The sequence below is a fragment of the Peromyscus leucopus genome, chromosome 3 (assembly GCF_004664715.2).
Source record: "Peromyscus leucopus breed LL Stock chromosome 3, UCI_PerLeu_2.1, whole genome shotgun sequence".
Taxonomy (NCBI): domain Eukaryota; kingdom Metazoa; phylum Chordata; class Mammalia; order Rodentia; family Cricetidae; genus Peromyscus; species Peromyscus leucopus.
In genome coordinates this window covers 146,782,793-146,795,786 of record NC_051065.1, presented here as the reverse complement: position 1 = coordinate 146,795,786, position 12,994 = coordinate 146,782,793, and the positions used below count along the sequence as shown (strand labels likewise).

At 51.6% G+C, this 12,994-nt stretch overlaps 1 protein-coding gene across 2 annotated transcripts in view; it reads right to left on the bottom strand.

Moving 5' to 3' along the window:
- The window catches only part of Clstn3 (calsyntenin 3), a 33,364-nt gene extending 20,836 nt beyond the window's left edge, over positions 1–12,528 (bottom strand). Inside the window, exons 1-9 of one of the 2 annotated variants that reach the window (XM_028892281.2) lie at positions 12,170–12,528; positions 9,802–9,924; positions 9,178–9,373; positions 7,134–7,342; positions 6,733–6,882; positions 6,331–6,516; positions 5,647–5,928; positions 4,816–4,928; positions 519–681 (exon numbers count right to left, since the gene is read on the bottom strand). In XM_028892281.2, the coding sequence (XP_028748114.1) occupies positions 519–681; positions 4,816–4,928; positions 5,647–5,928; positions 6,331–6,516; positions 6,733–6,882; positions 7,134–7,342; positions 9,178–9,373; positions 9,802–9,924; positions 12,170–12,233 (1,486 nt within the window). In that variant the 5' untranslated portion in view covers positions 12,234–12,528. The remainder of the gene's footprint in view (positions 1–518; positions 682–4,815; positions 4,929–5,646; positions 5,929–6,330; positions 6,517–6,732; positions 6,883–7,133; positions 7,343–9,177; positions 9,374–9,801; positions 9,925–12,169) is intronic. The other variant, XM_028892280.2, reaches the window with a different exon arrangement.
- Between the last annotated feature and the right edge of the window lie 466 nt (positions 12,529–12,994).

Genomic DNA, 12,994 nt, shown 5'->3' with positions numbered 1-12,994 from the left:
GGGCTGTGACAAGAAGTTCTGCAATTCCCCTAAATCCTCCCACGCCTTGTAGGATTTACAGGCTCTCAGCAGAGTCCCAACCCCTCTTGTGCCATGCCCTAATCTTGCAGACTTCTGTTACAGATGACTCTGTTGCTGAGGAGACAGGAAGGCTCTGGTAAGATAGGTCCACAAACAGAAAACTAACAGTCCTCTGAAAGATTCCTGTCCTCCTGCAAGGGAGAGGCTGTGGACACCATCATCTCTTTGAGGGAACAAAGTGAGACCTGGCTGGAGTTATAGTGTAGATTTGTAGATGGAAATTCCACCAAGTTTAAGGTATTGATCCACACAATAGGGGTGGGGGGTAGTAGTATCGGAAGCACAGGTCTCCTCCAGCAGAGATTACTGGGAGTCATCACCCTGCCCAGCTGTACAGAGATGCAGGAGGTAGCCTCTGCAGAGGGACAGGCCAGCCTTGCTCCTCACCTGACCACCTCCCCTCAGCCCTAAGCCACTGAGAAGATCAGGGGACCCACCAGTCCAGCAGGCCCCAATCATGAGTGCAGGTTCCCTCCTGGGTGGGTGGATGAGACCGTTGTCATGGATGAGAGCAGGGTCGAAGGAGATGCCATCGGTGTAGAGTGTGACTGTGGGGAACTCGAGGTTCAGGGCATAGTGGTGCCATTCGTCATCACATACCTGGGGGGGGGGCAAAGTGAGGGCCAGAGCCTCTCAGTTACTTGCTCTCCAAGGAACTAGCCCCAACCCTGCTCCATGTCCCGGAGATGGGACAGTCCTATACATCCCCAGTTCTACCAGCAAGGCTGCCCACCCAGCTCAAGGAATAGCATCCTTGTCCAAAATCTGCAAAGCAGGCAACCTTCTATAGAAAACTCCATGAGTTAGGGGAGCCTTTAACCCTACAAACAGAGCTAGGCACAGGAGTACATGCCTAAAGTCCAGCAACTCAGGAGGATGAGACAGGAGGATCACTCGAGTCCAGGAGTCTGAAGGTCAGCTTGGCAACACAACAAGCTCTTGTCTCAAAAAATAAAATAACAACAACCAAAAAAAAAAAAAAAACCCACTATGTTGTAAATGAATTTCTCCAAAGATGTTTATGAATGGATAGATGGAAGACATTGTGATTTCCAGGGTGGCTTCTAACCCAACAGGAACCTCTGGGACATTACTGTTTCACTCTGCCATATCTCCTGGAGTCATCAAGATGGGCGAGGAAGGCGTGGGAGTCTCTTCCTTCCCTACTTCCCAGTGTTGGGATCCCTCAAGGCTCAGGCACAGGCGATCTCCCTTACCTGCTCTACATCCTCTTCCTAGGAGTATCCTAGTCTGTTCACAGGACTGTTCAACAGTCCACATTTACACTGGTAACACCGCCATGCCCACCTCCAGCCCAGAGCTCTCCCCAAATTCTGGGCTTTCCACTCAGATGTCTCCTGGCCATCTCAAACTTAACACACATAAGATGGAAACCAGTATGCTTCCCAGCTCCCCTCACATCCCATCCTCCACACCCAGACCACCAGCAGGTGCTTTCGTCTCAGGACCAAACAAAACTAACAGCTGTGGGTTTCTATGTAGGATTCTCCATCTCTATGGTCCCATATCCGTGAGTCCCCAGGCCCTTTTGACTTTACCTCCTCTTTCCTTCTGCTTTGAACTGGAGAAAGAACCCAGGGCTTTGAGCTTCTGAGGCAAGCACTCTACCTCTAAGAATATCCCTGGTCCAGTCTTTTTCCAACTTTTTATTTCTGCTTTGGATGGTTGGTTTGGGGCTTGTTTGTTTGTTTGTTGTTTGAGGCAGGGTCTCTCTATGTCGCCCTGGCTGGCCTGGAACTCACTTTTTAGACCTAGATGTCCTCAAACTCACTGAGACCCACCTGCCTCTGCCTCTGAAATGTTGGGATTAATGGTGTGAGCCGAGAGCCATCATACCTGATGGTTTGGGTTTTTTTTTTTTTTTTTTTTTTTTGAGTCAAAGTCTCATGTTGCCTGGGCTAACCTCAACCTCATCAGGACCTTGAACTTCTGACTTCCCCGGTATGCGCCGTGACACCTGGTCTTATGTGGTGCTGCAGAATTAGCCTAGAACTGTTCCCTGCTCCCTCCTATCCCATCCTCCACACCCAAACCACCAACAGACGATTTCCTCTCAGGGCCAAACTAACAGCTGTGGGTTTCTGTGTAGGACTCTCATCTCTAGACTGCCATCAGTAGGCAGGCACTCAGCCAGCTGAGCTATACCCAAAACAAACGGTGGAGGTGGTGGTGGTGGTGGTGGTGGTGGTGGTGGTGGTGGTGATGGTGTGGTGATGATGATACTTAAAAAACAAAAACAAAGTCTCACTAAATTGCCAGGAGAGTCTTGAACTTTCAATCCTCCTGCCTCAACCTCTGAGGGATCACTGGCCTGGCTTGCTTGCACTCCTCTACCCCATGAGTACAGCCCTCCCACAGCTACCCAAGTGACCATCTTCAATTATAACTCTGACCAAGTCACAGTCCTGCCTGCCTTAGGCCTTCAGACAAAGGCTCCCAGAAGCCACTGTCTGTTCTCCAAGCACCCCTCAGCCCTTCCCGGTTGTCTGCTGTGCCTCGGCCCCACTCATCTCTTCCTTGCCTCGGAGATTTTCCATCTGCTGCTCCTATTTAGATATTTTTTAACTCCACCTCCTCTAGAAGCTAGGTTAGGGGTCAAGGACTGACTTGGCACACACTGGGTCCTGGGCTCGATCCCCAGCTCTGCCAAAAAGAGGAGATAGGGAGAGAAACAGAAGGCAAGGGAGGAAAAAAGAAAAAGATGACAGCTTACCTACCCAACTAAAATATAAGCTAAACGAAACTGAGTATTTTGATTCACATTATTAAACTCCATTGTACCCTAGAATCTATCTGTTGAAAAGGCAAGCACTTAATTTGTGTTTAATAATGTTTTAAATAAATGAGGATAAAGAAAAGTTTAAAGAGAAGGGCGGACTAGGGATGTATCTCAGTGATGGAGCACTACCCTAGCACATGTAAGGCCCTGTATTCAGTCCCCAGTAACACATACACACACACACCTACACACATACACCTACACACACGTACACATATATACACACACACACACACACATACACTACACACATACACACATATACACACACACCTACACACATACACCTACACACACATACACACATACACACACACACACACACACACACACACTCTCTCTCTCTCTCTCTCTCTCTCTCTCTCTCTAGCCTGGCATGGTGAACAGGCCTATAATCCCAGCTCCTTGGGAGGCTGGGACAAAATGATCACAAGTTCAAGGACAGCCTTGGCTACACAGTGAGTTAAAAGCCAACATGGGCAACTTAGTGAATGAAACCTTGTCTCAAAACGTAAAAAGTAGGCTGAGGACACAGCTCAGCAGCAGAGCGAGGCCCTAAATTCAGTCCTCAGCATCCCACAGAAAGGAAAGAAAGGAAGGGGTAAGAGGGGGTAGGTAACAACATGGGGAAAGATCCAGAAGCAGCAAACGCAAATCTCTATAAACGTGCTACAAACAGCCAAAGCTTTTGTAAACAGACCTCGCATGTCAGGTTTGTGTTCCCCAGACCTTTCCTTCTCTTCTGTCTCCTGTGCCTTTTTCCATTTATCAGTTACTCATATGGGGTGTTTAGGAAAGGCAGACAATGGAAACTCAAATCAGCTCTCATTGGCCCTTGTAGTCAACTTGGGGAAGGAAATGGACAGGATACGGTGGCACAAACCCATGGTCCCAGCACCCAGGAGGGCTGGAAGTTCAAGGCCAGCCTGAACTATAAAGACCATCTCAAAAACCAGACTGCAACTCCGAAGTGTTGACTTAAGAGAGACTCTTAGTTCTTTCGTAAATTTTTATCTATCCTTCATAAGCATGGACAAAATAGAGAAGATTAATGCATATAGTGTTTTTAAGTCTGTAAAGGTCTACTGTATAATTTGATCATACAGCCACCTCAGGATGTAGAATTATTTTTTAGCCTTGTGAAAAGGCTAAAGTTGAGCTTGGCATGATGGTACACACCTGTAATCCAGGTACTTGAGCAGTGGAGGCAGGAAGATCAGCAGTTCAAGGTCATCCTCTGCTATTTAGCAAATTCAAGATCAACCTGGTCTACAAAGAGACCCTGTCTCAAATAATAATAATAATAAAATACCATAAAATGAAAAGCTACAAATTTTAAAAATATTAGCCAGACGGTGGTGGTGTATGCCTTTAATCCCAGCCCTCAAGAGGCAGAGGCAGGTGGATCTCTGTGACTTTGAGGCCAGCTTGGTCTACAGAGCTAGTTCTAGGACAGCCAAGGCTACACAAAGAAACCTTGTCTTGAAAAACAAAAAAAAAATTAACTAGTACTGAAAACCAGCAGGCTTCCAAATCAACACTGAACTGTAAGCTCTGAACTTGACCCCAGCATCTCTCAGTTTCCTGGTTACAGCTAAGAATCAAGGACACATTGTTATATAGGTGTTATATATAATGTTATTATATATAATCATATGTTATTATATAGGTATTATATGTAAGAAGAAAATGAAATAAAACAAGAACCAAGATGGATGGCCAGGTTTAGTAGAGAGTTGCCCCTATTTCCCTTCAATCTACAAATGCTTCTCTAGGCAGCAAGCCTTGAGTGACCAGACAACCTGGGGTAGATTAATCAGGGACTGAGGTTGGAGGAAGGCCAATTAAAACAACAACCCCAGAAGCTTGGAAACCCCTTCCCTCAAAGTTAGTTCCACCCACCCAGCCCTCTCAGAGGCAGGCCCCTGTCCCACCTGCTCCAGCTTCCAGAGAAACTTGACGGGACGTGCACTCTCCAGCAGTGGCCAGTAGAGGAAGGCGATTCTGCAGCCATGGACCGTCAGTGAGTAGTGAGAGAAGCCGTCCTCTGCGGGGATAGGAAAGGGACAGGAGTCAAACACAGGCCTGAGACAAGAAAAGGTTCAAAGTGACTAGCTGAGTCTGTGCTCTCATTTCCTCACTGCCACTAAGAGGGGCATGTGGAGAGAGGCAATCAGCGCCTAGAGAAATGGGTCAGCCATTACCACTGGTGGGGCCTTTGTGGGTGAAAAGACCAGACAGGGATGCAGGGAGACTAACTTGGCAACTGCCAGCAGGAAGGACAATGTCGTCTGGGAGTCAGTCCCGCTGCATCCAGAGCAGGAACATCTCAAAATATCATCTCAGCAAGTCACAGAATTATAGAGGTGGCAAATCCAGCCCACGATGGCGTTTGCCATAGTCATAGCTACCAGGCAAAGTAAAGTAGGAGGACCTCTTAAGTCCATGAGTTCGGGGTCAGCCTAGGCAACATGGCAAGACTCCATCTCTTTTTCTTAAGGTAGTGTGGGGAGTAGTGGGAACTTCCTGAAATCTCAGTGCTCAGAAGGCTGATGCAGGAGGACTGTTCAAGCTAAGGGCCAACCTGGGCTACATAGCAAAACTAAAAAAAAAAAAAAGAAGAAAGAAAGAAAGAAACCCATCAACTTACAAATTAAAAGAGGGAAAGAGACCTGTCAACAGTCTGCACTAGGTAGTGACAGGTGACAGACACGGGACAAAGAGCCAGTGTCCCACCTCAGGTTAGGGCCCCACGGAAGACTCACCATTCTGGACTGTGTTACACACAATGGTCTCCTCCTCCTTCTTCCCCTTGCTGGGAGTCACGCCATGCTTCATCCAGAAAGACAGGGTGAAGTGGTCACTGAGGCCATCCTGCGGCCCAGAGCCCAGCCCTGCCGGGCCACCCAGGGGAACCTGCACAGCTTGGGTGCCGTTGAACCAATAGATGAGGCTGCTGTCCTGGCTGTAGTGCACAGACAGCCCCGCCGTCCAGTTGGCATTGGGGCCGGGCATGGGCAACAGGTCTACCTCCCCAGTGGCAGCACCTGCAGAGGCCCCAGGAGGCACACGTGTCAGAGCTGAGAAGCAGCGAGATGAGGAAATGGGAAGGAAGTAGGAAAGGGGCACTGACAGACAGCCATTCACCACCTCCTGCAGCCTTTCAAAGACAAGAGAAGGATAGCTCTCTTTCTTCTAGAAATGTCTCTCACTAACTCAGCCCATTCACCAACTCTCCATTGCTCCCAAACATTGTTCTGTGGTGCCTCTAGGGCCGGGTCCAGCGGTTCATCGCCTGCCCTTTGGGCCACCAAAACTACCCACAGGCCTCAACTCCCATGGAGATATAAACACCTGTGATGGCCCAAGGAGTCAACTTTCAGAAAAGGGACAGAGAAGGGGAGGGATGGTTGGGAAGGGATGGTCCTGGGGGAGGGGGACACACGCACCACAGAGCTTCCGAAGAGCCCTCTCCGAGTAGTTGTCTCGGTCGCAGCCCTTGGCCACATGGCTGGTCTGCAGCTCTATGGTGGCCTGAATGTTCCACAGTGGTTCATCACAGGTCTCCAGGCGGATGCCCGGGAACAAAGCCAAGCTCCCGGCTCCCGGGGCATACTCAATCCTTTTGTTCCAGCCTGTACAGGTAAGACAAGAGAAAAGGCAGATGGTAAGGCAGTCCCCTCCTGCCGTGTGTGTGCACTGACCGCCTGCAGCTCCTAGGAAAATCGCCTGCCCGGAAATGTGCTTCCAGCACCTACCCTACCTTCCGTGGTCATCAGACGGGGTAAGAGAAAAACGTGAAAACAGCGACATGACGGGATTCACAAGCAGGAACCCGCCGAGCGCCTCACCTTGCCAGCTGGGCTTGCAAGTGGGCTTCACCTGGATCTCCACCTCCGCATCGTCTGCTGCCCGCTTCTTCCCACAGTCGTACGCTGTCACCGTGAACTTGTAGAGCTTCTCACCACTGTACTGCAGCTTCTCTGTGTTCTCGATGTTGCCTGGGGTGGGAAACGGGAGGGCAGAGAGACAGGTCAGGTGCGCCAGAGGAAGCCCAGGGAGGCACAGGAAGTAAGTAAGCATCGGTGGGAGCATTTATCAGCAGAATGTGGAAGAGTATCCGGAAGAAAAGGGCAGGACAAAGAGGGAAATGAGGGTCTGTGGGGAAGGGCAGGAGTAAAGAGCAATGCCCTGGGTCAGTCATCCAGAGAGCAGAGGGTGCTGGGCAGCGAGAGACAGAGAGAAGGCTCACCGTCATTGTCGATGAGGAAAGGGGTGTTGGGTGTAAGGATCTCGTAGTAGCAGATCTGGCTGTACTGAGGGGAGCAGTCCCCATCAATGGCTTCCACGCGTAAGATGCGATCGTACAGCTTCCCCTCTGTCACCGCAGCACGGTACAGGCGCTCCACAAACACTGGGGCAAACTCGTTCACATCGTTGACCCGAACATGCACGGTCGCCCTGCACCCACAGGAACAGAATGGACACGGAAGCATTAGGCAGCTGCAAACACCAAGCAAAATGTAATCAGGAATCCAGATGGGGACTGAGAGGAGGAGGGAGCCAGTCTACCCTTGAGACTTCTCATCCCACCCCGCAGGGCACTAGGCTGTGCTCGACTCATAACAGACATAAAACCATACAAGGGAGAGGGCCCAAGGAAAGGGCCAGTGACTGGGAAAGAAGGAGCAAGCCTAGCGAACACCAGAAGCCATCTTGGTGATTTCTGTCCAGAAGGCTGGAGAGAATGAGGAAGAAGAGAATAAATAGGTTCAGTACATATCTAATACCTTTCAACTGCCTGCTCCTGCCTATCTACACATCTCATAACACACACAGATCTCAGTGTAGTTGGGGAACCCTCAATGGGATGCCAAGGTGAGTGGAATGGCAAAAACAATAAAAACAAATAAGTAAACATGGCAGGTCCCTGATTTAACAAAAGTCAAATCTTGGGGGCGGAGGGTAGCGCATGCCTTTAATTCCAGCACTCAGGAGGCAGAGGCAGGAGGATCTCTGTGAGTTCGAGGCCAGCCTGGTCTACAAAGTGAGTTCCAGGAAAGCGCAAAACTACACAGAGAAACCCTGTCTCCAAAAAGGTCAAATCTTACAGAAGAAATGAGAAAGATATAGACACACACACACACACACACACACACACACACACACACAGTTAAAACCAGAATCAGGAAGTGGCATTTGATGGGGAGTCATAAGTTGATACATCTGAGTAGTTCACCTGCCTAAACTGTATCTCAGCCATGATGCCCTTCCCGACTCACACCTTCCCAGGCAAACAGAGCTGGGTCTAGGACCTTCATTCTATGCCCTGACTCCAGTCAAGAGCCAGGCTCCAGGATCAGAAGCAAAGGCCTTGTCTCTAAATGGGAAATTGAGTCACAAAGAACTTTCTAACCTCTGATGCCTCTCAGTGGCCCGGGATCCCTAATTACTGATCTGTCTCCCATTGTCTAGTGAGGAACTAGCTGGTGACAGATGTAGGGGTCTGTGAGCCAATCCTCTTCCGAGCTCTCAGCATCCCGCCCTTCCCTGGCCCCTCCCAGCTGTGTGTATGTCACACGCCCGATGTCTGCTGTGTGCCGCAAATGGACCAACCGGAGGGGCACATGGAAGGGTCTGGCTGCATGTGGAATGTTCTCATCTCTTCCTTACTGTTTGTCTTGCCGCTGCCCAGTGCCCATGTGCTGTGCAGCAGGTTTGAAGGGACACACTTTTTATACCAGCCATCTCCCATAAATTTTCTAGCAACACCTCTGTCTTGTAGACAAAGAGAAGCAAGCCCAGAATGTCTGAGTACATCGTTCAAGGTTGCAAGAAGCAAAGTGGGATGAGTGGCCACTGAACCCTCCTGTACACTTGTGACCTTGACCGGAAATCCCTAAACTCTGTGAAGAGCAGGGGTGGGGTGACATTCAGTCAGTATGGTCAGGGACTAAGAAGGCCTACTATTATTACGCTAGAACAAACAATAATCAGCTGACACAGAGAAAGAATAAAGTGGGCATTATTACTCATTTTTGGTAGTAACTTGTCAGAGTAAATTTGGGGCTGGAGACATAGCCCATTGGTAGAGGGCTTCCCTGGCACAGGTAAGGTTGTGGGTTCCATCCCCAGGTTCCGGTTGGTCTATCCTCAGCCAACAAGAGGCTGAAATGACTGAACTTGCTGGACTAAGCATCACTCTTAGCTTACGAAGGAGAGCCCCATCTCTGAGAGACCACTGTTGAAGGAAGAAGGGTTCCATAGCAAATAGGCATGGGATAGGTTTCCCTCACTTGTGAGACTTCTTGGTGTTGGTGCCGTCGGGCCCCTCGCCACAGTCATAAGCCTGGATGGTAAAGGTGTGTTCCTTCTGGGCCTCACAGTCCACGGGCTCCTTGGCCCGGATCAGCCCTTCACCTGTTGCCTTGTCCAGGATCACAGCCTCAAAGGGTACCCCAGATCCATGCAGCCGGAAGCCACAGATCTCACCTGGCGAGGCAGGAAGAGAAGAAATGAGTCTCCGAGTGACCCAGAGCATCTCCTTCCAGCCCTCAACCTCCTTGCCTGGGCCGTGCCCAGCTGCACATCTCCTCCCAAACTCCAAGCCCTTCTCCTGATGACATGAGTATCAATGATCCCCAGCTTCCCCGAGCACCACACTCAGAGCCAGCAGGTCTGAGGTCTGCAAAATCTCTTGTGTTTAATCCCTGGCTGCTCCACTCTGACACCCTTTGCTACATCTTCATTCTTCTGTGCAACCCATTCATTCCCCTTCTTGCTCCTCCCCTTCTCTGATGCCCCCCCAGGCCTGTGTCCCACTTCCCCAACACTCCCGCTACCAGGACCTCCCACCCCTCTCTTGCCTTCTGTCGTCCCAGCCATTTTTTTCCCAATCCCACAGCGGTAGCCCCAGTTACCTGCATAGCGCAGCGGGGCATCTTTATCCAAGGCAAAGAGTGGTGGATTCAACAGAACCGTGTTGTCGTTCTCCATGACAATGCCCTGGTACTCGGCCTCAATCCATGGCTTGTGCTTGTTGGCTGGCCCCACCCCAGGGAGAGGAGAGAAAGTACTTATGATCTGAACCTCCACTACTCCCAGGATGCAGCCCTGGTTAAGCCCACACCCTAGATCAACACCCTTTCCACGCCTCGCCACCTTGCAGGAGGGAGAAGGGTGTGCAACAGAAGGACTCAGAGGCTCTGCAGGAGGTCACAGCCTTCTGTAGAACCGGATAAGCAGCTTCCATGGCAACTACCTCCTGTGAGGAAGGGACCATCTCTCCCCCTGGGGATCATGGTTAGAGGTAGAGAATCTCCTATACGGTCTTTTTGTCTTGGCAAATGGTGACTAGGGACTCAAGAAATGGTGGCCCTTAGAAGGTCCTGGGAAAGGACAGGGATGATCGAAGGAAGAGTTCAGACTAGGGAAGAGTATTGACCAATTTCCTGTGATCTCAGTGGTGTATCCTCTCCGATACTGAATTTCAACCCTAATCCCTTCACTCTCTACTTCTCCAAGTCCGGCCCAGACTCCAAGCCACTCTCGCAGGACAGGAGAGAGGAAAGAAGTATATAGGACAGTCGCAGGGGGACAGAGAGGGGCAGGGAGAGAGCAGAGCCATCAATCAATGACAAGTGACTGGACCCAGCAGAGCGACGTCCTAGGGGATTACAGAGCTGGCCTAGAAACACAGCAAATCCCTGCCTTACTTCCCATCCCCACACCCGAGGGAATGCAGTCACAACCAGTACATTTCTAGGTCCTCTCAAGACCTCCACACCCCACCTATGAAGGAACTCTTATAGACCTATGACTGAATCCTAATTTTCTCTGCCCTACGTACATCACCCTTTCTCCTATCAGACTCTCTCAAGTAGAATCTCTTCCCCAGGACCAACTCCCCTCAAGCTCTTGAGGGGCTACCGGAAAGGCAGCCATGTCTCTTCTCCCTCATCCCCAGACCCAACCTCCACCACCTGACCTACCTAATCCCATTGGGCCCATCCATGCTCCCAAAGCCAGACACGGAAAGGGGAGGATATGTCATCAGAGGGAAACTGAGTCACCAGAGGACTCTCACCCCAGTATTTCATGATGAGCAAGAAATTCTGATTTCTATTCATTCCTCTAACCACAGGCCAACAAATGCCCTGGAAACTGCAGGCCTCGACATTTCATGAGGGTGACCACCATAGCCCTCTTCCCTAACAGCCGAAGAGAAAGCCTCAAGATGGTTTATGGGAGGCCAAGTAGGAAGTGATAGGAGGCTCGAGAGCCAGGAGGACCATCCCGAAGTAGGAGCTCCAGCCAGACACAGAAGACGACAGAAGAACCACCAAGGACAGAGCCAGGCAGCCTGCAACCTTGTGCCTCCTGTGGCCCCTGAGCCCTTCTCCCCGTCCCCTCCTGTGGCTGCCTGTCCCTCTCCTGTGGCTGTCCGTCCCCTCCTGTGGCTGTCCTGTGTCCATTCTTCTTGGCTCTCTCCTCCCCCACTTCTCACCTTTCCTGCTGATTTCCCTCCCTCCTTCTCGGTCTCTACCTTTCTCCTTCCCCACCCCTTCTTATTCCCTTCCCACTCCTCCTCTCCCTTCTCACCTCTTTCCTGGAGCACCCCACACCCCTTTCTCCCCTTTCCAGCCTTCTCCCTCCCCTCTGCCTACCTGAACCCTCTGCCCCTGGCCCCACCCTCCCCCTCCCCCTGACGGTCTCACCCAACCGAATGTATCTGCTGTCTGCCAGAGAGGGCAGCTGTGGTCACCCACCACCCAGCGGATGCATGCAGAAGGGTTTGGATGCAGAGGGACACGGAAAAAAAAATATACGTGCTCGGAATTGCTGAGCTGTGGTACACAGTTTCTCCCCAGGAAGGCATGGAGACAACCAGATGGATCGGCCACACACCCTCAGTGTGCACACCCAGTAAAAACGAAGCTGAGGGAATGTCACCCTCGGAGAGCAAGTTCCTTTGAGACAGGAGGTGTCTGTCTACCAGCATGGAGGAGTGGGGGGAGGGGGCAGAGAGACCCTAGGTGGGAATGGAGACCAAATACAAGCAGGACGCTAGGCGAGCACATGTAGAGATGGACCAGAGAGGAGGAGGTGGCCCTTGGAGGTGAGATGGGTGAAGGGAAGAGGTCTGAGGAAAGGATGGAAAGAGGTAGTCAGTCAGAAGGGAAAGGACACCTGTCATGCGCCAGAGTCTCGACATCTCCTTCCCTCCATACCCCCACATCGCTCAGCCCGACGCCCCAGTTCGGAGGCCCCCATCCCGGTCTCTCTCACCTTTGTTGCCAGAGCTGAGCTGGAGCAGAGAGGCCATCAAGAGGGACAGCAGCAGGAGGGTCATGGTGCGCTGTAAAGCACGCCAGGCCAGGCGTTCCCGTCCCCTGGGAGCCTCAAGCCTGCTAATGCCACCTTGGGGGAGGGATGCAGAACGTCTGCAAGGAGGGGAGGGCAGTGGGACAAGATCAGAAAGGAGCTTGCTGCCCACGCTGGTCCATACAGCAGATGCGTGCAGACCCGCTCGGTGGCCGAGACGGAAGACTTGCAGTGGCTTCCCTTGCTCTCCAGCCCAGCGTCCTCACTCTGGCTCGCTCGCTCGCTCTCTCACTCACTCCCACCCCATCCCCGCTACTGCAGGATGACATCAGCACAGCCAGGCAAGGATTGATGGGGCCGCTGGCCAATTGGAAGACCGGGGGCGCCAGGTGCTGCAGGGAGGGTAGAGAACCAATGCGACTGGGGAGCAGGGGCGGGAGAATGTGTTAGGGCTTTTTCCCCTGGCTGCAGTTTGAAGGAGCAGAGAACTGCGGGGGCTAGAGAGGAAGCTGGAAAGCCGCGGGGAGGGGGGGAAGAGGGGACATCGGAAGACCTAGCTGAAATCCCGGAGGTGGGGTGAGGACGGGAGACGTCAACAGACTTGAGGGTGGCCAAGAGAGGCAGTATCCACGTCACCCACCCCCAACTCTGCATTAACCTCTTTTCACAGCCCGTTCCGTCAGCTAGTCCCTGCTGTGTGCTTTCTGGGAACCGGGAGGCAAAACCTTCAGCCTGAGCACGAGAAATTCTAGCATTTCAGTTTCAACCCAGGGCCCCACGGGAACCAAA